The sequence below is a fragment of the Coregonus lavaretus genome, assembly GCF_964263955.1.
Source record: "Coregonus lavaretus genome assembly, contig: HAP1_SCAFFOLD_463, whole genome shotgun sequence".
NCBI lineage: Eukaryota > Metazoa > Chordata > Actinopteri > Salmoniformes > Salmonidae > Coregonus > Coregonus lavaretus.
This window is the reverse complement of record NW_028159925.1, coordinates 177489-204509: the sequence shown is the minus strand read 5'-3', so window position 1 is coordinate 204509 and position 27021 is coordinate 177489. Positions and strand designations below refer to the sequence as shown.

The 27021-nt window shown below is 43.9% G+C and overlaps 1 protein-coding gene across 1 annotated transcript; it reads right to left on the bottom strand.

Annotated features, from left to right (window-relative positions):
* Window positions 1–16513: 16513 nt before the first annotated feature.
* Window positions 16514–26997, bottom strand: LOC311122331 (acyl-coenzyme A synthetase ACSM3, mitochondrial-like). The gene is made up of 14 exons (XM_084196706.1): window positions 26808–26997; window positions 26312–26518; window positions 25776–25986; window positions 23689–23896; window positions 23209–23352; window positions 22657–22813; window positions 21774–21853; window positions 21563–21686; window positions 21409–21489; window positions 21149–21250; window positions 20787–20914; window positions 17602–17701; window positions 17243–17362; window positions 16514–17143 (listed from the first exon to the last, which is right to left on the bottom strand). Exons 2-14 carry the CDS (start codon window positions 26516–26518, stop codon window positions 17057–17059), a joined length of 1749 nt encoding a protein of 582 aa, XP_084052832.1. The 5' UTR covers window positions 26808–26997; the 3' UTR covers window positions 16514–17056.
* Between the last annotated feature and the right edge of the window lie 24 nt (window positions 26998–27021).

Here is a 27021-nt window from a genome sequence, read left to right as displayed (position 1 = left end):
CATTGTCCCTTCCAAGCTTAGGACCCTGATGCCTAGTCACCTTACCCCTATACAGTGCATTCAGAAAGTATTCAGACCTCTTCCCTTTTTCCACGTTTTGTTACGTTACAGCCTTATTTTAAAATTGATTAAATTAATGTTTTTCCTCATCAATCTGAACACAATACCCCATAATGACAAAGCGAAAACAGGTTTTTAGAAATTTTAGCATATGTATTTAAAATAAAAAACAGAAATACCTTATTTACATAAGTATTCAGACCCTTTGCTATGAGACTCGAAGTTGAGCTCAGGTGCATCCTGTTTCCATTGATGATCCTTGAGATGTTTCTACAACTTGATTGGAGTCCACCTGTGGTAAATTCAATTGATTGGACATGATTAGGAAAGGCACACACCTGTCTTTTTAAGGTCCCACAGTGGACAGGGCATGTCAGAGCAAAAACCAAGCCATGAGGTTTGTAGAAATTGTCCGCAGAGCTCCAGAGGAACAGATCTGGGGAAGGGGACCAAAACATGTCTGTAGCATTGAAGGTCCCCAAGAACAGTGGCCTCCATCATTCTTAAACGGAAGAAGTTTGGAACCACCAAGACTCTTCCTAGAGCTGGCTGCCTGGCCAAACTGAGCAATCGGGGGAGAAGGGCCTTGGTCAGGGAGGTGACCAAGAACCCTATGGTCACTCTGACAGAGCTCCAGAGTTCCTCTGTGGAGATGGGAGAACCTTCCAGAAGGACAACCGTCTCTGCAGCACTCCACCAATCAGGCGTTTATGGTAGAGGGGCCCGACAGAAGCCACTCCTCAGTAAAAGACACATGACAACCCACTTGGAGTTTGCCAAAAGGCACCTAAAGGACTCTCAGACCATGAGAAACAAGATTCTCTGGTCTGATGAAACCAAGATTGAACTCTTTGGCCTGAATGCCAAGCGTCACGTCTGGAGGAAAACTGGCCCCATCACTACGGTGAAGCATTGTGGTGGCAGCATCATGCTGTGGGGATGTTTTTCAGCGGCAGGGACTGGGAGACTGGTCAGGATCGAGGGAAAGATGAACGGAGCAGAATTTTCTAAAAAACTGTTTTTGCTTTGTCATTATGGGGTATTGTGTGTAGATTGATGAGGGAAAAATACAATTTAATCAATTTTAGAATGAGGCTGTAACGTAACAAAATGTGGAAAAAGTCAAGGAGTCTGAATACTTTCCGAATGCACTGTACATATCTACCTCTATCACTCCAGTATTCCTGCACATTGTAAACATGGTACTGGAACTGACTGACCCTGTATTTAGTATGCTTACTTACTTTATCGTATTCTTATTTTCATTTATTGTGTGTTTTTGTTCTACCATATGTTATTTTTAGAATTACATTGTTATTGATTACTGCATTGTTGGGTTTAGAGCTTGCAAGACAGGCAATTCACTGTACTTGTGCACGTGACATTAAAACTTAACTTAAACTGAGTGGTCACCTTGCCTGTTTGACCAAACTTTATGTATTGTAGAAATAATATAAATTGACCATTGTTATTTCATTTTCCGGTGCACACCAAAATATTTATTATTAAAATGTATTATTAAAATATAAAAACTGTGCTTGTGTTTACGTGTGGTGATTTAGTGTCGTGTTTGACCCTGTAATCTCCCCATAGATTGAAAGATTACAGGGTGCTGGATGGAATAGGTGGTTTTGTTGTGTGTGTCTGGGTGGGATGGGTGGATCAGATGAGGTGGCTTTGGTGTGTCTGGGTGGGATGGGAGGATCAGATGACAGTACTTTATGTTCTCTTAATGTGGCTCAACTCCTGTGCCTCGCTCCCTTCATCTTTTTTTTTCACAGAAGGGAGATATGAGAGGGATGAGAAGGGATCTGGTGCAGCGAGAGGGATTCAATAAAACATTATCTCACACACACACACACACACACACACTTCATTCTGGAAAGCAGTGGCCTTCTGTGATACTGGAAGATCACAGAATCAGTTACTATTCTAGAAGCCAGACACACAAAGCCGCTGTTGCAGGTAAGTGACAGAGTCCACCTTTAATGGCCACCTTTGATACATCAGAGGCAGTATTTTTAGGACAGAGACCAGACACAACACCAGGACAGGGACAGGGACAACCAGGTTTCCAGGTACATTAGCCAGAATGGCCCGACACGGAAGCATTAGAGAGCCGTGTGTGTCAACGGATACTCCCTGTTATATTCTGTGATCGTATCAGCTGTGTGACATGCATTAGAGAATATAGTCATGAATACCAGGACAGGCCACTATGTTTAGCATCCCTGATTGGCACGCATCTTTTCCTGTGGAGTCTTGCTCATTACTCTTAGGTTACTATAACGTTAGCTTGCTGTTAGGTTCGATGAGGTTAGGTTTCTCTAAGATTAGGGCTGGGATAATGGAACTGATCTGAAAAAGGGGTTGTGTATCTGATCCTGTGGATGCTGTTTATAATCAATTTCAACAGGCTCCATTAAACTAATAGATTGAACAGATGGGTACAGAAGTCACACACTGTAGTATAATGTGTTGTTGTGGTGTTGTTCCATTCTGTGGATCATGTTGATGGACCAGGGAGATTAGTAATTATTGTTTCTGATTTAGTTGCTGTGATCAGAGATTTCGGCTAAAACTGCTTGCATGCCAACACACACAGACCCAGACATTGCAGGGTTCTCGTGGTGCTCCTCCACTGTTGGAGCAGGTTACATAAGAGGGGAACGAAGAGAAAACTGTGAGCCGTTATCAATATCACACTTATGGACAGGCTGTCAGCTGCTCAGATACGTCAGCACAGACACTACCACACCAGATAAACAATGTCCAAAAGGTCACATGAGGTTGGTGGCACCTTAATTGGGGAGGACGGGCTCGTGCTAATGGCTGGAGCGGAATGAGTGGAATGGTATCAAACACATGGTTTCTACGTGTTCAATGCCATTCCATTCGCACCGTTCCAGCCATTATTGTGAGCTGTCCTCCCCTCAGCAGCCTCCACTGCCAAAGGTGTTACAACACACTTATCACCTCTCATCTCCACCCTGCTGTATATTGATTTACTGTATCCCAATAATTAATTAATAAGTCATAAAGGATCTGAGTAGGATCAGTCTTGCATTTTAGATCATGATGAATAAGATTAAAAGGACAGGGGGACCTGATCCTAGATCAGCACTCAGCATTAGAGTTGCAAAATCCCTGGAACTTTCAATAAATTCCCTGGTTTTCCCGAAATCCCGGTTGGAGGATTCCCGGAATCAGGAGGGAATACGCTGGAAATCCAGACACTTCCAACCAGGATTTCTGGAAAACCAGGGAATTTATTGAAAGTTCCCGGAATTTTGCAACCCTACTCACACATACGGATCTTGATCAAAGAAAACAGTTCATAAAAGATCATGTAGATATCATCTGAGACCGGTGTAGCAGAAACATCTACATCAATGGAGTTAAGAACCTGATGGAGTTAAGAACCTGATGGAGTTAAGAACCTGATGGAGTTAAGAACCTGATATTATTTTATTGTAATATACTGTACATCATTTAATATTTAACTATTTTTTGACTTTTCTTAAACAACAGATTTACAAAATGAACGTAAACACCGGAACAATTACTTTCTCAAAATAGTTACCTAATTGAAAATAAATGAAATAAATATATGTTTTGTTTCCGTTCATAAAATACTTGCAGAGAGTAAAGGAACACCTTACTTTCTGGACAAAGTACAGTTTGAGCATAAATTTCACAACAAGTCGTCACCCTGTCATTTCAATAGATCCAACAGTATGTACAGAAAAGGATTTAACACAAATCATTCCATCTCAACAGGTACATAGACATATACAGACAGTACAGACAAACACACAATACAGAGCAGCCATGTTGTCTTGGAGTGTCTAACACTGCAAAAGAAGCTCGATTTCAAACTAGCTTGTTACATGCATTTTCCATTTTCATAGCAATAGAACAGGATTGTAAAATGATTTCTCTTGTTTTGTGACATCTGGTTTGTCATTCACTTGTCTCTGACTTACTATAATGGACTGGTAAGCTGTATATACTTTTCCTTTCTGGTTACATTAAGCTGTACATTCCCTGCATAGATTTTGTTGTAGTGTGGAATGGACAGAGAACATTCCCCTCATTGGTTCTTTTGTCTCCTGGTAACCAGTAGAATAGTCTGGAGAGTCTGTCATATGTTGAAGATCCTGGATCTGCTTTGAAACACCGCAGAGGGGTTGGGAGAGAGCTTAGTCCTCACCAACTGCTCCTGCAATAACACAAACAAGACATGGGTTACTGAAAGATGACCACAGGCAATACAGGTCTTGTGCTGTTCAAACAGGAGATATGCTATATGAGAGGTGACTTGATTGGTTGTGCAGACATAGTGCATCAGCCCTGCTGTCAGTGGACTGGTAGACAGAATTCATCACTGCTGTCAGTGGATTGGTAGACAGAATTCATCACTGCTGTCAGTGGACTGGTAGACAGAGTTCATCACTGCTGTCAGTGGACTGGTAGACAGAATTCATCACTGCTGTCAGTGGACTGGTAGACAGAATTCATCACTGCTGTCATTGGACTAGTAGACAGAATTCATCACTGCTGTCAGTGGACTGGTAGACAGAATTCATTACTGCTGTCAGTGGACTAGTAAACAGAATTCACCACTGCTGTCAGTGGACTAGTAGACAGAATTCATCACTGCAAAATGCTGCTGATGCCAGACTTTCTGAAAGAACATCCAGCCGGAACCTATTTAGCTTACAATAATGGAATTTCACTCGACCCTGAAAGGAAGTTTGCATGCTGCATCCATCAAGTAACATCCCACTGGGCATACACTGGTTGAATCAACATTGTTTCCTCATCCTTTTAATGACATTGAACCAACGTGGAATAGACATTGAATTGACGTCTGTGCCCAGTGGGATGTTCTAGGCTTGATATGATGTTTAGATATGGATCTAACTGTTCCAATGCAGTTGACCAGTAGTGGTACAATGGAAGGTGTGCTTGGCAGAGTTTGACTTGAGATCAAAGCGTATTTTTCTAAGTTGTAGGTCTGTAGTCTCAGTAACAGCCTCTTGGGCCAATGAAAAAATAGAATATGACTATTTGCTGGATGAGAGGCTGTGTCTGTCAAACTGCGGCTTCAAAAATTGTTTTTGCGTGTGCGTGTGCTTCAGAGTCTGTTTGCCTATGTGTTTATGTGTCTCTGTGTATTCGTGGGTGTGTGTTCACCTCCTCCCTCCTCTCCTCCCTCCTCCAACCCAAACTCTATTCCACTCGGTACAGCAGCCAGGTCTGCCTCTCCTAAATTAGATTCACGCTGAAAAGTCTGCAACCCACTGCATCACATCACACTTTAACAAAATGGCAAATAATCAATTTTTGCTCACTCTCTCTCTCTTCCGCTCACCCTTTCCATCCATCCCTCGTTCTCTCTCTCTCTTCCGCTCACCCTTTCCATCCAACCCTCGTTCTCTCTCTCTCTCTCGCTCTCTCTTCCGCTCACCCTTTCCATCTCTCTCTCTCTCTCTCTCTCTCTCTCTCTCTCTCTCTCTCTCTCTCTCTCTCTCTCTCTCTCTCTCTCTCTCTCTCTCTCTCTCTCTCTCTCTCTCTCTCTCTCTCTCTCTCTCTCTCTCTCTCTCTCTCTCTCTCTCTCTCTCACCCTTTCCATCCATCCCTCGCTCTTTCTGACTTTCTCTCTCCCTCCCTGTTGGTTTGGCTAATGACCGTGCCTGTAGTCAGATGCATCGTGGGAAAAGGGAAAAGTTCACATTTAATAGAACAGTGAGTGAGAGGGAGACAGGAGAGACAATAAAAAGAGGAGAGCGATAGAGGGAGGGAGGGTGAAAGGAGAGTGGGTGAGGGAGGGTGAAAGGAGAGCGGGTGAGGGAGGGAGGGTGAAAGAAGATCGGATGAGGGAGGGAGGGAGGGTGAATGGAAAGCGAGAGAGGGAGGAGGGTGAAAGGTGAGGGAGGGAGGGAGGGAGGGAGGGTGAAAGGAGCGTGAGAGAGGGAGGGAGGGTGAAAGGAGAGCGGGTGAGGGAGGGAGGCTGAAAGGAGAGCGGGTGAGGGAGGGAGGGTGAAAGGAGAGCGGGTGAGGGAGGGTGAAAGGAAAGCGAGAGAGGGAGGGAGGGTGAAAGGAGAGCGGGTGAGGGAGGGAGGGTGTAAGGAAAGCAAGAGAGGGAGGGAGGGTGAAAGGAGAGCGGGTGAGGGAGGGAGGGAGGGTGAAAAGACAGCGAGTGAGAGAGTAAAGGGGTGCAAAGGGGTGTGATTAGCATGATGCTTTGGTTTATCCTCTTGTTATGCACTTTAACCCATTGTAAACCACATCCCCATTCCTGAACGTTCATCTGTTTTAGTACAAAGCAGAAACTCTCTCTTATTATCACATAGAAAAGCTCAAGCCATGTCCTCCAGCAGCTAAAAAAATCTCTGCAAGGTTCTTAAAATGTCTCATAGGAGAAAACACTCTCACTAGACATGATGGAACTACAGAATATTATGCCTAAATGTTTACCAGAGACAGAGGAAATAAATGGCTTGTAGACTGCTAGGCATCTTTCTTAACTGTAAGGGTATTGTTAATTTAAAAAAAATATATAATACCAGTCAAAGGTTTGGACACACCTACTCATTCTAGGGTTTTTCTTTATTTTTACTATTTTTTACATTGTAGAATAATAGTGAAGACATCAAAACTATGAAATAACACATATGGAATAATGTACAGTGGGGAAAAAAAGTATTTAGTCAGCCACCAATTGTGCAAGTTCTCCCACTTAAAAAGATGAGAGAGGCCTGTAATTGTCATCATAGGTACACATCAACTATGACAGACAAATTGAGGAAAAAAACCCAGAAAATCACATTGTAGGACATTTTATGAATTTATTTGCAAATTATGGTGGAAAATAAGTATTTGGTCACCTACAAATAAGCAAGATTTCTGGCTCTCACAGACCTGTAACTTCTTCTTTAAGAGGCTCCTCTGTCCTCCACTCGTTACCTGTATTAATGGCACCTGTTTTAACTTGTTATCAGTATAAAAGACACCTGTCCACAACCTCAAACAGTCACACTCCAAACTCCACTATGGCCAAGACCAAAGAGATGTCAAAGGACACCAGAAACAAAATTGCAGACCTGCACCAGGCTGAGAAGACTGAATCTGCAATAGGTAAGCAGCTTGGTTTGAAGAAATCAACTGTGGGAGCAATTATTCGGAAATGGAAGACATACAAGACCACTGATAATCTCCCTCGATCTGGGGCTCCACGCAAGATCTCACCCCGTGGGGTCAAAATGATCACAAGAACGGTGAGCAAAAATCCCAGAACCACACGGGGGGACCTAGTGAATGACCTGCAGAGAGCTGGGACCAAAGTAACAAAGCCTACCATCAGTAACACACTACGCCGCCAGGGACTCAAATCCTGCAGTGCCAGACGTGTCCCCCTGCTTAAGCCAGTACATGTCCAGGCCCGTCTGAAGTTTGCTAGAGTGCATTTGGATGATCCAGAAGAGGATTGGGAGAATGTAATATGGTCAGATGAAACCAAAATAGAACTTTTTGGTAAAAACTCAACTCGTCGTGTTTGGAGGACAAAGAATGCTGAGTTGCATCCAAAGAACACCATACCTACTGTGAAGCATTGGGGTGGAAACATCATGCTTTGGGGCTGTTTTTCTGCAAAGGGACCAGGACGACTGATCCGTGTAAAGGAAAGAATGAATGGGGCCATGTATCGTGAGATTTTGAGTGAAAACCTCCTTCCATCAGCAAGGGCATTGAAGATGAAACGTGGCTGGGTCTTTCAGCATGACAATGATCCCAAACACACTGCCCGGGCAACGAAGGAGTGGCTTTGTAAGAAGCATTTCAAGGTCCTGGAGTGGCCTAGCCAGTCTCCAGATCTCAACCCCATAGAAAATCTTTGGAGGGAGTTGAAAGTCTGTGTTGCCCAGCGACAGCCCCAAAACATCACTGCTCTAGAGGAGATCTGCATGGAGGAATGGGCCAAAATACCAGCAACAGTGTGTGAAAACCTTGTGAAGACTTACAGAAAACGTTTGACCTGTGTCATTGCTAACAAAGGGTATATAACAAAGTATTGAGAAACTTTTGTTATGGACCAAATACTTATTTTCCACCATAATTTGCAAATAAATTCATTAAAAATCCTACAATGTGATTTTCTGGATTTTGTTTTCTCATTTTGTCTGTCATAGTTGTCGTGTACCTATGATGAAAATTACAGGCCTCTCTCATCTTTTTAAGTGGGAGAACTTGCACAATTGGTGGCTGACTAAATACTTTTTTTTCCCCACTGTAGTAACCAAAAAAAGTGTTAAACAAATCAAAATATATTTTATATTTGAGATTCTTCAAAGTAGCCACCCTTTGCCTTGATGACAGCTTTGCACACTCTTGGCATTCTCTCAACCAGCTTCATGAGGTAGTCACCTGGAATGCATTGCAATTAACAGGCGTGCCTTCTTAAAAGTTAATTTGTGAAATTTCTTTCCTTCTTAATGCGTTTGAGCCAATCAGTTGTGTTGTGACAAGGTAGGTGGGCTATACAGAAGATAGTCCTATTTGGTAAAAGACCAAGTCCATAGTATGGCAAGAACAGCTCAAATAAGCAAAGAGAAACGACAGTCCATCATTACTTTAAGACATGAAGGTCAGTTAATATGGACAGTTTCTTCAAGTGCAGTCGCAAAAACCATCAAGCGCTATGATGAAACTGGCTCTCATGAGGACTGCCATAGGAATGGAAGACCCAGAGTTACCTCTGCTGCAGAGGATAAGTTCATTAGCGTTACCAGCCTCAGAAATTGCAGCCCAAATAAAAGCTTCACAGAGTTCAAGTCACAGACACATCTCAACATCAACTGTTCAGTGGGGACTGTGTGAATCAGGCCTTCATGGTCGAATTGCTGCAAAGAACCCACTACTAAAGGACACAAATAAGAAGAAGAGACCTGCTTGGGCCAAGAAACACGAGCAATTGACATTAGATCGGTGGAAATTTGTCCTTTGGTTTGGAGTCCAAATTTGAGATTTTTGGTTCCAACCACTGTGTCTTTGTGAGACGCGATGTGGGTTAACAGATGATCTCCGCATGTGTAGTTCCCACCGTAAAGCATGGAGGAGGAAGTATTATGGTGTGGGGGTGCTTTGCTGGTGACTGTCTGTGATTTATTTAGAATTCAAGGCACACTTAACCAGCATGGCTACCACAGCATTCTGCAACGATACGCCATCCCATCTGGTTTGGGCTTAGTGGGACTATCATTTTCTTTTCAACAGGAGAATGACCCAACACACCTCCAGGCTGTGTAAGGGCTATTTTACCAAGAAGGAGAGTGATGGAGTGCTGCATCAGAGTGCTCTGGGGGTGTCAGAAATGACTTGGCAGTGTGTGGGGTCTTGGACTGGATTGTTTAATATCGATCCTCTGGGTTTTGCGTGGTGTTGGCAGATTGCTCGGCGACGGATAAAAAACAATAGAGCACTAGGTTGTTGTCAGTAGGTAGAGGGGAGGTACACTGAGGTAGGGTTTGGTTGATGGTTGATGGTTGAGGGGTCCAATATGATGACCATAGCAGATAGCCTGTAGTTTGGTATCTAATGTCTACTTTTCAGGGCAGGAGTTAAATCCTTTGCACCCGATTTTTTAAAAATAGCTCTTACATCGCAGCCAACTGTAGAGTTGTACCTTTCCCTGCATGCGCCCTGAACACACACATACACACATCTCACGCTGAACACACACATACACACATCTCACGCTGAACACACACATACACACATCTCACGCTGAACACACACATACACACATCTCACGCTGAACACACACATACACACATCTCACACTGATTTCTGGGCCATGGTTATTAATAGACTATGACCTACAGATGACATGTCTCATATTAAACCCGGTGGCCTGTCAAACACTATTGGACTGGCATTCTACAACATCTGGCTTAGAATGGCTAGGCACTGGCATTCTACAACATCTGGCTTAGAATGGCTAGGCACTGGCATTCTACAACATCTGGCTTAGAATGGCTAGGCACTGGCATTCTACAACATCTGGCTTAGAATGGCTAGGCACTGGCATTCTACATCTGATTTGGAGGCTAAAACATGTTCTCCCATGTGAATGGTCAAAAAGTTGAATAACTTTAATTGTGGCTTTTTGGGAAGCTATAGTGGAGTATGTTTCTGCTTTTAGAAAATGTTATCTTCCCAAAGAACATCGGAAGAAAGTTTGAACTGACCGAAGATAATCTTTTTCACTCTTTTCTCTTTTTTCTCTCTGATTCTGAGAAGAGATGTACTGGCACATCCACATCACTAACACTCAGCTACGCGGGGACAGTTCCTCCACACTGCTTGCTTTCAAAGTTTCACTTTTTGTTATTATATTTAAAACCAAAACATTCCTAGCAAGCAGTGTGCAGGAGTTTATTCTTTCTCTAATCTGTGACAAACTCTCTGGCGTAGATGACAGTGAGTGAAAGCAGAAAGCCGAGTCGGTTCAGTCCGTTCTCTTCTACTCTCCGCTGGCAGACAGAGAAGCGGGGCGGGGAAGGGGGGGGTGTCATTAAACCCCAGGACATTCCCTAAAGAGTTCCACTCCCTGTCACACAACGTCTGCTCTGAGCTACCAGGGAGAGGACAGGGGGGCGGGGATCAAAACAGGAAAGAGTTACAGTCTCTCTCTCTCTCTCTCTCTCTCTCTCTCTCTCTCTCTCTCTCTCTCTCTCTCTCTCTCTCTCTCTCTCTCTCTCTCTCTCTCTCTCTCTCTCTCTCTCTCTCTCTCTCTCTCTCTCTCTCTCTCTCTCTCTCTCTCTCTCTCTCTCTCTCTCTCTCTCTCTCTCTCTCTCTCTCTCTCTCTCTCTCTCTCTCTCTCTCTCTCTCTCTCTCTCTCTCTCTCATCCAAATCCTAATTGCCCAAATGTCTAAATACTATTGACCTTCTTTTCTCTGCATGTAATGCCTGCTCTGCTCTAACCAGGTCAATGTCATAGGCCTGGCAGTTTGCGTCATAGTCTGAAACAGCTGGGCCACATTGAGCAGCTTTAGGACAGAACAGGATCACAGTATCACCTCTTAGAGATGCCTCAGCACCACTGGGAACACCTGGGACCTGGCTGGAACAATGGCTATGTCCCAAACCCCACCCTTACCCTATATTCCCCACACAGTGTCTTTGTGTCTTTACAGTGTCTATGTCTTTCAAGTGGCTTTCCCTTTGGTCAGAAATAGTACTATCTAAGGAATAGGGGGCGTCATCACAGATTTGTACAATTACTTCTACAGAACGAGATACCACTACTAACACTTTGCTCATCTCAAGGATTCGACCCATTTTGAATAACATTGAAAAAGCTGGATTTATGCCCTGAAACTGTGAAACTCAAAAACCGAAGTCCTCTGTCTCACCTCTCCCATGGTCCCTATACTGAGGTTGGGTCTCTCTGGCAGGCTGCTCTGCTGGAGGCCGGTGGTGGTGATAGGGGTGGTAGTGGTGGAGGAGGGCTGGAGCAGGGTTACAGTGGTCTGGGGGACAGTGGAGATGGAGGTGGTGGTCAGCAGCCCGGCGGAGGAGGTGGTGGTATTATGGTCCCTCTGGTGAAGCTCTGTGTGTCTGAAAGCCTCCCCGGCTCCGCTGTAGGCGGCCTGGTAGCTGGTCTCATTGGGGAGGTGGGAAACCCCCGACCGGGGGCTGGCGTACGGGGCAGGGGGGCGTTGTTTCCTAGTGGTCTTGGCTGGTCTTGCCCCCGTCCACGGCCGGTACTCCTGTCTACAAGGAGGAGAGGATGGAAGTGTAAGAGAGCTCCCACGGTCTGAAAATAATTTTTCTTTGACCAACACTGCAAAAGTTTTATCCATTGGCTTTATGCTCTCTATACTGTAGGCTATTTTACATAGAAAAGTGTGCAAATGATGTACTGTTGTGTAAATTGGACCAACCAAAGCATGAACGAACTAATCAGGTTTATCATCGATAAAGGATAATGGTGTCCATTGGGGTTCGAGCAGAGCGGTACCGGGGGTGGGTTCTGTTAATGATGATGTTGAGGATATAAAATGTGTGTCCAACAGGGGGGATATAAAATGTGTGTCCAACACAGGGGGGATATAAAATGTGTGTCCAACAGGGGGGATATAAAATGTGTGTCCAACAGGGGGGATATAAAATGTGTGTCCAACAGGGGGGATATAAAATGTGTGTCCAACAGGGGGGATATAAATTGTGTGTCCAACAGGGGAGATATAAAATGTGTGTCTGACACAGGGGGGATATAAAATGTGTGTCCAACAGGGGGGATATAAAATGTGTGTCCAACAGGGGGGATATAAAATGTGTGTCCAACAGGGGGGATATAAAATGTGTGTCCAACAGGGGATATATAAAATGTGTGTCCAACAGGGGGGATATAAAATGTGTGTCCAACACAGGGGGGATATAAAATGTGTGTCCAACAGGGGGGATATAAAATGTGTGTCCAACAGGGGGGATATAAAATGTGTGTCCAACAGGGGGGATATAAAATGTGTGTCCAACAGGGGGGATATAAAATGTGTGTCCAACACAGGGGGGATATAAAATGTGTGTCCAACAGGGGGGATATAAAATGTGTGTCCAACACAGGGGGGATATAAAATGGGTGTCCAACAGGGGGGATATAAAATGTGTGTCCAACAGGGGGGATATAAAATGTGTGTCCAACAGGGGGGATAAAAAATGTGTTTATTAATAATTTAAAGCGTTTTGCTGTGTTTCTATCTTAGCAGCAGCCTACTGTCCAGATCAAAGCTATTGGTTATTTCTGTAGCATGACACTTAATGCATCCAATTTATGTCGCGCGAACGCATGCACACACACACACACACACTGAACTGCAAGACCTAGCCTGGTGGCAATTTCCGTTCAAAAGGTATTGCATAATTATACATACTGCAAATTACATTTGGGCCAATAGCCCACGGTACATGAATAAAAATGATTTAACGAATTTCAGACAGTGCATCATGAATAAAATAACTTGAAGCAGACTAATGAAATCGTTAGGTTAGAGCGCAGTTATCAATAGTTTATGAGTGAGTGGACAGCTCCAGGTGCTGAAATGAAAGAAACAGAATGGTTCTGAAAGGACAGCGTCAGAGTGATGGAGCCTACCTGTAAGAGCTTTTAGCTGTTCCCGTCCCCTGCTCCCCCCACCTCATGCCCAGCTCCTCTCTCTCCCTCTCCCCCCTGTCCCCTCTCGTCTGGCTCGCATTGGGGTAACTGTTTACTGGGCTATCCGAACCAACGTTGCCACCTTTTCCGCAATTGCTAATCCAGGGGAAATTCTCCTTCTTCGGAATAGGCCAGGGTTTGTAATCCTGCTTGTACTGGGTGACACTGGAGAACGGCACGCCGGGTCGATGGTAGTCCTCCCGGGGTTTGAAGTTGGCTTCCCTCCGGCCTCTCAATGATCTCCGGGTCCCCGGGGCATCTCCCGGTGTCTGGGGGGATCCGCGGTGGTCCGGGGTGGAATAGTTGTGCGTCAGAACCCGGTCCGTCGGTACATGCCTGGTGACGGATCGCACCTCTTGGTCTGCGATGTCTGAGTAGTTATGGTTGGTCAGTGGCAATGAAAGATCGGATTTATCAAACTGGTTCCAAAACCGAGCCAGACAGCACACTCTGCTTATGCATGGCCAAGCCATGGCGATTTGGTTCGAATAAAAAAAGTAATAGACTAATCAAAGAAAATGGGAAAAAAATATAATAAGGAACATTTAATCAAACAAAACAAATCCAACGTTAGCTGCATTCAGAAGTGCCGCCTTGTGTGTGGCCGTTCCTGGAAACCTGCGCGAGCGTGCTGTCTCCATGCCACGGCTCCGGAATGCCAGGATGGAGCGGAGCAGCTAGAGCGCTATCGAAAAGCTGTCATCATAGACTAGACGTAACATAGTAAACGTGAATCCGAGACACTCAAATTAGTATGATATATTATGTTTGGTATGGTTACGTAAGACAGCTAGCAGACGTTCAATCTTCTCAGTCTTTCAGTTGGGATAATGGGACAATTCGGAGTACAACGCATTTCTTATCCCTAGATTGAAGTACGTTTTCCAAGCCATATCTCACACCAGCTCCAAGATGTCTTAATCCACACAGGAAGCCTGCCAGACCCCAGTACAGCTGTAAGCAAGCAGGTCGGATCTGCTGGCTAAGAAATCTATAGCAAATGATTAATCTGGAGTCCGACTGAGAGAAAAGGCTGTGCTATTGCTATTCAGGTCTAGTTTTTTCATTACAGGCTCAGCAGGAATCTGTATTCTCTCTCATTCCAAACCTGTAGTCTACATAACAGTTCCATCATGCACAGCACAACCCATTATTACTAATCAAACTCACACTAGCCTGTGGCTCTCTGAACATACATCTGAAACTGACATTAGGCTAAAAGGTAACATGGTGTAAACTTAAAGTAATGAAATATCCATTGAGACGTCAATCACATCACAGCTCTGACAAGGCTTCTTTAACCCAGTAATTGCAGTCAGCTTGTTCCGTGTGAAAACCTCCCTGTGCGGTGGAGCCCTGATTCATCCGCATTGGGTCCTCTCTGCTGCGTACTGCTATATACAGTGAGCCTGTCTGTACAGCAATGTATGGCCCCTGCCAAGAGGTCTGAAATTTATGGCACAGGAGGCAGTGTGCTTGCCCTTTAAATGCTGGGTTATTGGTTCAAGCTTAACTTTCCAAGTCCCTATAGAGTCTGATATGCTTTTCCCCAAACCCAAATACCCTCCAGGATGACGGTGGACCTGGGCAGTGAGGGTTCGTTGGTGAGGGGTCAAAGGATTCTGGAGGGCCGTATCTACAGATCAATGTCGTACAAAGCCAGTTGTGTCATCAACCATGACATCACGCTGATCAAGGTACAGGCCACTCACACACAGGGAAACTCAGTTTGAGTCAAGGATTGCCACTAAATCGATGGTCCGGTCCCTGAGAAGGATGGACTGATTGAGATAAGATAGGAAGTCTTGCTTCCACTTAGATAATGACCAACAGATTAGCAACTAGAGTAAAGAGAAAAGACGTATAGTTGAAGTCGGAAGTTTACATACACTTAGGTTGGAGTCATAAAAACTCGTTTTTCAACCACTCCACAAATTTCTTGTTAACAAACTATAGTTCTGGCAAGTCGGTTAGGACATCTACTTTGTGCATGACACAAGTAATCAATCCCAGAACAACAGCAAAGGACCTTGTGAAGATGCTGGAGGAAACAGGTCGAGTCCTATATCGACAGCGCTCGACACCGCTCAGCAAGGAAGAAGCCACTGCTCCAAAACCGCCATAAAAAAGCCAGACTACGGTTTGCAACTGCACATGGGGGCAAAGATCGTACTTTTTGGAGAAATGTCCTCTGGTCTGATTAAACAAAAATAGAACTGTTTGGCCATAATGACCATTGTTATGTTTGGAGGAAAAAGGGGAAGGCTTGCAAGCCGAAGAACACGGGGGTGGCAGCATCTTTGCTGCAGGAGGGACTGGTGCACTTCACAAAATAGATGGCATCATGAGGAAGGAAAATTATGTGGATATATTGAAGCAACATCTCAAGACATCAGTCAGGAAGTTAAAGCTTGGTCGCAAATGGGTCTTCTAAATGGAGAATGACCCCAAGCATACTTACAAAGTTGTGGCAAAATGGCGTAAGGTCAACAAAGTCAAGGTATTGGAGTGGCCATCACAAAGCCCTGACCCCTGACAAAATGTGTGGGCAGAACTGAAAAAGCGTGTGCGAGCAAGGAGGCCTACAAACCTGACTCAGTTACACAAGCTCTGTCAGGAGGAATGGGCCAAAATTCACCCAACTTATTGTGGGAAGCTTATGGAAGGCTACCCGAAACGTTTGACCCAAGTTAAACAATTTAAAGGCAATGCTACCAAATACTAATTGAGTGTATGTAAACTTCTGACCCACTGGGAATGTGATGAAATAAATAAAAGCTGAAATAAATCATTCTCTCTACTATTATTCTGACATTTCACATTCTTAAAATAGTGGTGATCCTAACTGACCTAAGACAGGGAATTTTTACTAGGATTAAATGTCAGGAATTGTGAAAAACTGAGTTTAAATGTATTTGGCTAAGGTGAATGTAAACTTCCGACTTCAACTCTACATCACCTTAAAGTATTCAAACAGGACTGGTGTCTCTCTCTCTCTTCTCTAGGGGGACTCAGGTTGGCCTCTGGTGTGTCGTACCATGCTGTTAGGGGTGGTGTCCTGGGGCATGGGCTGTGGTATGGTCCAGTCTCCAGGGGTCTACATAGACGTCACACAATACCTGGACTGCACACTGTCATCAACACCAAAAAGTGTATGAAGAAGAACATGTAGAGAACTAGAATCTTCAGTAGAAGACCTCAGAGGATCATGGGATAACCAAAACAGGTTTGTACAGAAATAGATGTTTATTTTCTCAATATTATCACTTTGCTTTGGGCCTTAATTTGTCTAGTAAATCACTGCTGCTGTTCACAGAAAAACACATGCTCGTACGCACACAGTGCTGTAATATACTGAATCAAAAGTTTATTGTTAAAGTTTTTCTCATTCATACCAATGTGAAGTAGCTAATCATGCAATGATGGAGACAAATAGAAAATGGCATGTGCCATTCATTTCACAGATGTTTTGATTCATTTTACATTTACATTTTAGTAATTTACCAGTCACTCTTATCCAGAGCAACTTACAGTTTGTGCATTCATCATAAGATAGTGTGAGACAACCACATATCACAGTAAGTACATTTTTCCTCAATTAAGTAGTTATCAGCAAAGTCGGTGCTAGTAAGAAAAGTCGGTGCTAGTAAGAAAAGACGGTGCTAGTAAGAAAAGTCGGTGCTAGTAAGAAAAGACGGTGCGATTTGATAAACGTTTTAAACCTTCTCTTCACAGTTCCAATAAGACTGTACAACAGATTATCCTCAAACGATTCAGGATCGTCCCCATTCTTTGTTCCTTAGCTTCACTCTTCTGATTTTACCACTGACTGTCTTTGGTAGCTGTTCCACAAACTCTATCTGTCAAGAGGAGAAAAGTCTAAATACCTTATTTTGCCTAATAGATATTGATCAACCTTTTTTCAATGATAAGTATCTTTACAAAATAATAACAATTACCTTGCGTGGATACTTGTACGGTGCAGTAACTTTCTTCACATACGTCTGTAACTCTTTCTTAAGTTGATCTTGATCTTGAGATTTGTACTCTGCTGTTAGAACAACAAACGCCTTCACAACCTGGAAAGATGGACGGAAAGATTCACTGGAATTATAGTGCAATCGCTACAAATCATTTTGGGATTGAGGCCAATATAGGTTCATTTATAGAGATCTAAACAACAAGATAGCATAAAATATGGACTTAGCTTGACTATGGACTTTAACAACTTGAGCTCTGAAATCATCTGACAAGCTTTGATTTTGGGTGAGGATGACCTATTCCTTTAATGGATTTGATTGATCCATCCATACTGTACCTCTCCTCTGATAGGGTCAGGGCTGCTGACCACGGCTGACTCAGCCACAGCCTGGTGTTCAATCAAAGCGTTCTCCACCTCAAATGGACCAATACGGTACCTAAACAACCAACCCAAACTTTAGCCCTATTCGGACAGGATTAGTTTTACTGGGGGAGGTAATGTAATTATGTTCACGAGCACAAAACACCACATCTGTAATTTTAGTCCCGTCCGATTCTGCCATGTCAGTAATTTTTACATGGAAGGTGAGTAACAATTCCAGCCAGAATAACCTACTGTTTTTTGGCGAACACCAAGGTCCTCTGGTAATGCTAGTCCTGTGCGAATCGATATACCTGTGTTTTGAGAGAAATGTCTGAGTTTGACAGGTGTTGCTCGTTCGCGGTTTGAGCAAGAAAACGATAACTGATTGGATAAATTGAACGAAGTGCTGCACATAAGCTATATATTAATGGCCTACATGTATCAACTTTTCAGCTTATAGGGAAGGACATTCAACAAGCACAGCACTTACACAAATGACTGATGCTTGGCTGAGAGAAATTAATGATAATAAGATTGTGGGGGCTGTTTTGTTAGACTTCAGTGCGGCTTTCGACATTATCGATCGTAGTCTGCTGCTGGAAAAACGTATGTGTTATGGCTTTACACCCTCTGCTATATTGTGGATAAAGAGTTAACTGTCTAACAGAACACAGAGGGTGTTCTTTAATGGAAGCCTCTCCAACATAATCCAGGTATAATCAGGAATTCCCCAGGGCAGCTGTCTAGGCCCCCTACTTTTTTCAATCTTTACTAACGACATGCCACTGGCTTTGAGTAAAGCCAGTGTGTCTATATATGCGGATGACTCAACACTATACACGTCAGCTACTACAGCAACTGAAATGACTGCAACACTTAACAAAGAGCTGCAGTTAGTTTCAGAATGGGTGGCAAGGAATAAGTTAGTCCTAAATATTTCAAAAACTAAAAGCATTGTATTTGGGACAAATCATTCACTAAACCCTAAACCTCAACTAAATCTAGTAAAAAATTATGTGGAAATTGAGCACGATGAGGTGACTAAACTTCTTGGAGTAACCCTGGATTGTAAACTGTCATGGTCAAAACATATTGATACAACAGTAGCTAAGATGGGGAGAAGTCTGTCCATAAAAAGCGCTGCTCTGCCTTCTTAACAGCACTATCAACAAGGTAGGTCCGACCTACAGGCCCTAGTTTTGTCGCACCTGGACTACTGTTCAGTCGTGTGGTCAGGTGCCACAAAAAATTGCAATTGGCTCAGAACAGGGCAGCAAGGCTGGCCCTTGGATGTACACAGAGAGCAAATATGAATAATATGCATGTCAATCTCTCCTGGCTCAAAGTGGAGGAGAGATTGACTTCATCACTACTTGTATTTGTGAGGGGTATTGACATGTTGAAAGCACCGAGCTGTCTGTTTAAACAACTAGCACACAGCTCAGACACCCATGCTTACCCCACAAGACATGCCACTAGAGGTCTCTTCACAGTCCCCAAGTCCATAACGGACTATGGGAGGCGCACAGTACTACATAGAGCCATGACTACACAGAACTCTATTCCACATCAAGTAACTGATGCAAGCAGTAAAATTAGATTTAAAAAACTGATTAAAACACACCTTATGGAACAGTGGGGACTGTGAAGCAACACAAACATAGGCACAGACACATACATACACACACACGATAACATACGCACTATACACACACGTACACATGGATTTTGTGTTGTAGATATGTGGTAGTGGAGTATGGGCCTGAGGGCACACACTTAGTGTGTTGTGAATTCTGTAATGAATGTATTGTAATGTATAACTGCCTTAATTCTTCCGGACCCCAGGAAGACTAGCTGCTGCCTTGGCAGCAGCTAATGGGGATCCATAATAAATACAAACTTACACAGTGAATGCTTTTTTAAATATGTTTTGTGCAAAAAATATATTGCGGCTATTTAATGCAACCCTTGCTGTTAATAGATCGCAAAGCAGCATACAACTGACCTAAACGTTTGGAAATTATATGTTAACTTTCTCATCCATAGCCTTAAAATGGATCTCAGGTGCAAGTGCACTGATTAGCTCACATCTGAAGGATGGGGGGCATTTAGGACGTACTGCGGATCGCTAAAATATCCTAATGATTATGATCACACTTCCTCAATTCAAATATTATGGCGACACTATACCAAAGATGGTTGGGTATGGTTTAGAAACTTGGGAACCAAGCTGGAGTTATCAGTGTGGCCCGATCACCTGGACATGTTGAAATACTGTATCTTCACGACTAGAATAAAAACTCCAGGCTTCCGTCATAAAAGTAATCATTACAGCCGGCAGTTTGGAAAAAACGAATCCCGTCCGAATCGTCCTCTGGAATTACGGACATTCTGGAGTAATAATTACATAACCAACGTTCTCTAGTAATACTAGTCCCGTGCCAATAGGGCGATAGTCAACTAAACATTGTTGTCCAGTTTCCCAGACTCAGATTGAGCTTACTCATGGATTGAGAAGAACTTTCAATTGACATTTGTGCCCCATAGATATAGGTTGAGTTCCTGCCCGACTACATTGCTGACACATGGTAGATCTTACAACGCCTGGATAGGTATTTAACATGTCAACTAATGCTGTGTTTGTAACCAAGAGGAAAGTGGGAATTTACACATAAAACTGGGAAAAATCCACTTGAACGGCCCTCCAACTGGTAATTACTAGTGGGAAACTGACTATGATCCTGCGCTCCCACTACTTCCACATGGTTACCTCTGACCTCACCTACTAAGGAAATTACCTCGATAACAGCATTTTCGGCAGTTAAATGCAACAACAAAACAATTTATTAATATAGTTTTTGAGCACTATCATTTGTTTACAAGCATGATAGCTGAACTTTTAGTTTATGATTTACGCAGCTATTTGGCCATTAGCCAATCAGGGTTTCTCAACGAGTTCAAAGCACGTGAACGCATCCAACTGGTATTTACGACTTCACAACTGGTAAATTCCCTCCTCCCACTTGGTTACGAACGCAGCATAATGACATAGCAATCTAATTCCCAACTGCACAGTCGATGATGTGGCACGCAACCATTGGTTGATGCAATGCAAGGCCTGCACATCCAGTCGGGCAGGAAGTCGACCGTAGTGTTACCCAGCTGAGAGGATGACGTCATCAGCTCGACCCACGAACCACAAGTAGTCGTCCTCATCCATGACGCCCCTGTCCCCAGTCAGGTAGAAGTCCCCAACGTAGCACTCTGCTGTTCGCTCAGGGTCACCCTGCATGGAGGTGTATAAAAATATTACAATATTAAGATGCAAGGAAACAAACCAAGTGTCAATGTATTTCAGAAGGTTCAGATCAATATCAAATTGAAGGACCAGTCAGTCAATCAATCAATCAATCAATCAATCAATCAATGATGTGGATATTTCATCAATTCCTATTGGAAAAAAACAGACAGGGGGACCAAGTGGCATCTAGTTGACTTGCAGTGAAGTGGTCTTACATACCGTGTATTCAGTAAAGAGGGAAAAAGGCTTGTGTGGTTTCACTCTGATACCAAGGTTCCCCTCCACTCCTCTGGGCAAGACATTACCGGCTTCATCTACCACCTGAGATACAAACACAAATGTTGCCAATGTCCGCAGTTTGTATCAAAACCTGGCAACTTTATTGATTACACATTGGTTAATGTTGATGGTTTAGCACACATTACATGAATGAATGACTTGGATAATTTTCAACACTGTTGTCTGTAGACTGCACATACCTGCACATCATACGCTGGTGAAGCCTTCCCAAAAGCCCCGGCTTTGATCTTCATGCCCTTAAAAGTACCAGCTATCAGTACCTGGAAGTGAAATGACAGAGAAGCTAAGACACCATTCTTTGTGCAACCTTTAATCATCTCGAACGTAACTCACAGTTTCAGTTTGTCCATATCCTTCGTAGATGTCCAGTCCAGTGGCATCCCTCCACTTCCCCATCACCTCTGGGTTGATGGGCTCACCAGCACACAAACAATGCTGCAAGTTGCTGAAATTATAACTGACAAGAAGAGATGTCTCAGATGTTAATAATGATTTGGTTTTAATCTTAATCGGGACATTATTTAATCAGTGTAGAAGCAAATACCTGGACATGTCCTCTTGCACTAGCATTCGATAAGCAGTTGGAGCCGTGCAGAATGTGGATATGGGGTAGCTGGAGAGAGTCTTCAAAGAAAAACACATGAAATATCAGTATCTGTAATGACATGAAATAACAACATTTCCCCACTACATTCAGTATTAACCTAGCCATGGACACACAGGCAGTAGAAGACACAGAGAGGGGTTCTATGGAGTGAGAATGGACATGCAGGGCCATCTAGTGGTCAAATGCAGTGTATGCAGATCTGAAGCAATCCACTTCCTTCAGATGTGCTGACATCAATGAGGTAAGGGAATAGGTGTTGTTTTCAGACCATATGGTGTATGAACACACACACACGCACACACACCACACACACACACACACACCACACGCACACACACACCACACACACACACACCACACACACACACATGCACACACACATGCACACACACACACACACCACACACATACACACCACACACACACCACACACACACACACCACACACACCACACACACACACCACACACACACATGCACACACACACACACACCACACACACCACACACATACACACCACACACACACACCACACACACACACCACACACACGCACACAAACCACACGCACTCACACCACACACCACACACACCACACACACACGCACACACACCACACACACACACACACACCACACACACACACCACACACACACACACGCACACACATCACACACACACACCACACACACACCACACACACCACACACACCACACACACACACACACACACACACACACACACACACACACACACACACACACACCACACACCACACACACCACACACACACCACACACACACCACACACACACACCTCTAGTACAGTGTGACTGTCAAAGCGGGGCATATGGTGGATGAAGACACAGGCTCCCTGGATCCAGGGGGCAAAAACACTGCTCCAGGCAGACTTGGCCCAGCCTGTATCGGATGTGTTCCACAGGACATCCCTCTCTGTCAGGTCCAACCAGTACCTCCACACAGACAGAGTGGGAGGGAGGGAGGGAGGGAGGGAGGGAGGGAGTAGGACAGAGATAAACCGCAATTAGGGTTCAGTTCAATGGGTATTATGTCATGTTTCATGTTTTGTGTGGACCCCAGGAAGAGTAGCTGCTGCTTTCACAACAGCTAATGCGGATCCTAATAAAATGACCAAAAAATCCTAAGCAATTAGTGTCAGTGCAATCTAAGTTTAACCCATGTTATGGTTGTGGTGTGGTTATGGTTATGTTATGGTTCTAATTATGTTATGGTTGTGTTGTGGTTTTGGTTGTGGTTAAGGTTATGGTTATTATTATGTTGAAGTAATCTCTCATGGACAGACTACGTAAACATCTGGGTTAACCGAGATTAATGTTGGAGGAACTACCTTCCGTTGACAGTAAGGCCTATCCCATAGCTGCTGTGGCTGTGTTGGGTCATCTTAGGTGACCCTGTGGTCCCACTGGTGAAGAAGATGGTCATAGGGTCATCACTGCGAGTCTCCACACACTCATGGTCGCTGGACGCATTCCTATGGAGAGAGTTTGGTCAGTACCGAGGTGCTGAAAGTAACAAGCAAGGTGTAGATAGACCAAACCAATATATCAAACACAGTGAACTGGAGCCATTATGAGCCCATTCAAATCAAATCAAATTGTATTGGTCACATACAAATATTTAGCAGATGTTATTGCTGGTGTAGCGAAACGCTTGTGTTCCTAGCTCCAACAGTGCAGTCGTATCTAACAATTCACAACAATACACACAAATATAAAAGTAAAAGAATGGAATTAGGAAATATATAAATATATGATCCTTTCTATGAGGTGTCTAGGGAATTATTTCTGACCTAAGTTATTATCTTTACCTCACCAGATCTCCAAAGTTCTTCCAGCCCTCTCTCTTGGTGGGGGACACCAGTATTTTATGCTGCAGGCTGGAACACTGAGAGGCCACGGCATCGAGCAGGGGGGCCAGGGACTCGTCTGTGATGACACAGCGGGCGCCGGAGGTCTGCAGCCGGTGGAGGATGTCCCTGGCTGTCAGCTGAGAGGTGCCTGGCAGCAGCACTGTTCCTGTGGGAGACATGGGACTTCACCAAGGACAGGAGTTTTTCCTGAAGGAAAGTCTTGGGGCCCTAGCCATAGCTAATAACAAGGGACTGGAATAAATAAGGTTCTACGTTCTTCCTGTTCAGGTCAGGAGACCAAATAGGTATCGCATTTATATTAGAAATGTTTACTAATTTAGCAGCTGTTCTCCAAAACTATTTGTATTGTATTGCCCCAAACATAAACTCAGCAAAAATTAAGGTCACTGTTATGAAAACTTAGGACACTAAAGAGGCCTTTCTACTGACTCTGAAAAACACCAAAAGAAAGATGCCCAGGGTCCCTGCTCATCTGAGTGAACGTGCCTTAGGCATGCTGCAAGGAGGCATGAGGACTGCAGATGTGGCCAGGGCAATACATTGCAATGTACGTTCTGTGAGACGCCTAAGACAGCGCTACAGGGAGACAGGACGGACAGCTGATCGTCCTCACAGTGGCAGACCACGTGTAACAACACCTGCACAGAATCGGTATATCCGAACATCACACCTGCGGGACAGGTACAGGATGGCAACAACAACTGCCCGAGTTACACCAGGAGCGCACAATCCCTCCATCAGTGCTCAGACTGTCCGCAATAGGCTGAGAGAGGCTGCACTGAGGGCTTGTAGACCTCTTGTAAGGCAGGTCCTCACCAGATATCACCGGCAACAACGTCGCCTATGGCCACAAACCGACCGTCGCTGGACCAGACAGGACTGGCAAAAAGTGCTCTTCACTGACGAGTGGACCAGGGGTGATGGTCGGATTCGCGTATATCGTCGAAGGAATGAGCGTTACACCGAGACCTGTACTCTGGAGCGGGATCGATTTGGAGGTGGAGGGTCCGTCATGGTCTGGGGCGGTGTGTCACAGCATCATCGGACTGAGCTTGCTGTCATTGCAGGCAATCTCAAAGCTGTGCATTACAGGGAAGACATCCTCCTCCCTCATGTGATACCCTTCCTGCAGGCTCATCCTGACATGAACCTCCAACATGACAATGCCACGAGCCATGCTGCTCGTTCAGTGCGTGATTTCCTGCAAGACAGGAATGTCAGTATTCTGCCATGGTCAGCGAAGAGGCCGGATCTCAATCCCATTGAGCACGTCTGGGACCTGTTGGATCAGAGAGTGAGGGCTAGGGCCATTTCCCCCAGAAATGTCCGGGAACTTGCAGGTGCCTTGGTGGAAGAGTGGGGTAACATCTCACAGCAAGAACTGGGAAATCTGGTGCAGTCCATGAGGAGGAGATGCACTGCAGTACTTAATGCAGCTGGTGGCCACACCAGATACTGACTGTTACTTTTGATTTTGACCCCCCTTTGTTCAGGGACACATTATTCAATTTCTGTTAGTTACATGTCTGTGGAACTTGTTCAGTTGTTCATGTCTCAGTTGTTGAATCTTGTTATGTTCATACTAATATTTACACATGTTAAGTTTGCTGAAAATAAACGTAGTTGACAGTGAGAGGACTACGAGTTTATTTATTGCACTAAACAGTTTTCAAAGTCAGGGTAGCGGGGGAATTTCAGTGGGGTCGCCAAATAAAAATAAATAAAACGTTTTTATTTTATTTTGGGGGGAACCAAAAATTAACAGTACAGATTATTTTATGGGAACAATATACAAACGTTAGTGAAAAAGATAATTTGACAAATAAAATTGTATTGACTAAATGTATGTATTGGTTCTCTTAGAGAGATTAAAATGTAATGATTTGAAGTTTGTTGATGTGAAAATCAAAACTGACCAATTTTAAGATTTGGGGTGTGGTGGGGTCGCCAGAATTTCTGGTGAAAAAAATTATTCAATCTATTATGAAGTCTTGGAATTCTTGATTAGATCTTTTCTAGCTCACCTGTTCTGAGACAGGCCACATTGACGAGCCACCACTCTGGAACCCTGGGTAGTACCAGAAACACCCTGTCCTGCTGGTTGAGACCACAGGCACCTGACAGAACATTGGCCAGTCTTCTGGAATGGAAGCCCAGCTCCTCAAAACTCCACCTCACCTCCTGCTTTCTGTCATTCACCCACCAGAAGGCAGGGTTAGATGCTTTCTCTCCTTTCTGAAATAAACAATGGTGATTTCACATTTACATTTTAGTTAATCTGAAACCGTAAAGTTTAATGCTGAACATATCCCTCTGCCAATATGAATGATATGTCAAATATGCTATCATGATGATGTTGTCATAACACTGACATAACAACACGTCATTACGAGTTATAACAACTATGTCACAGTCAGAGGGTTCAAGTCAAGTGTTACCATTTTTTCATTCCACCATGACAATTTATGCAACGGACAGTGCTTGACTTGGGCAGGAGCTGGCATCCAAGTCAAGCACTGGCAACGGAAGTTGAAGGTTAGATAAACAAGGTATACTGTACCTTTTCTTTCTCTGCCCACACATCAAGCACATCTTTTGCAAAGTTGAAGTACTCAGGTATCTGGGGGCTGTATTGTTGTTTGATACTCTCATAGCCAGTAAAGTTTTGAGGACGAGATACCCTATGTCCACGGATCTGACATTTAAATTTACTTGGGAATATGCTGAGCGCCTTCAATTGAAAGGACACTTTCCCAATGGCCCTCATCTGCAAAGGAAAAATAAAACACTACTTAAGTATTGACTTGATAAAATAAATTATATGGGGGACTTGTAGATGCAGTAGGAAAAATACAGTTCAGAGCAAGAACCATCTCTTTCTCTCATTCTATGCATTATGCAAATGCCTTTGAAGACATTCTTACGAGTTATATTAAAGCCATTCAGTACAGAGACAAATTGTGCAACTAGTATTTGTGTGCAGAGAAGAACACTGTGCAGAACTTATAAAGCTTAGAAAGTATCACGACTAAGTTTAAACCCCCTTCAAAAACTACCTCTCAAATCTCCAAGATGACCTCCAATCGTCGTATTGTTTGCGATTTATGTTGCGCTGTCTGTGGGCTGAAAAGAAGGAATGGCGCACAAGGAATTTCTCCAGAAAAGGTCGAGAGAAAAGGAAGGATCACCACGGTTCGACTCTGACACAGGGCAAGATCGGGGAAAGATCTGTCCATTCCTTGAACTGAATGGGTGAACTATTAAAATCTG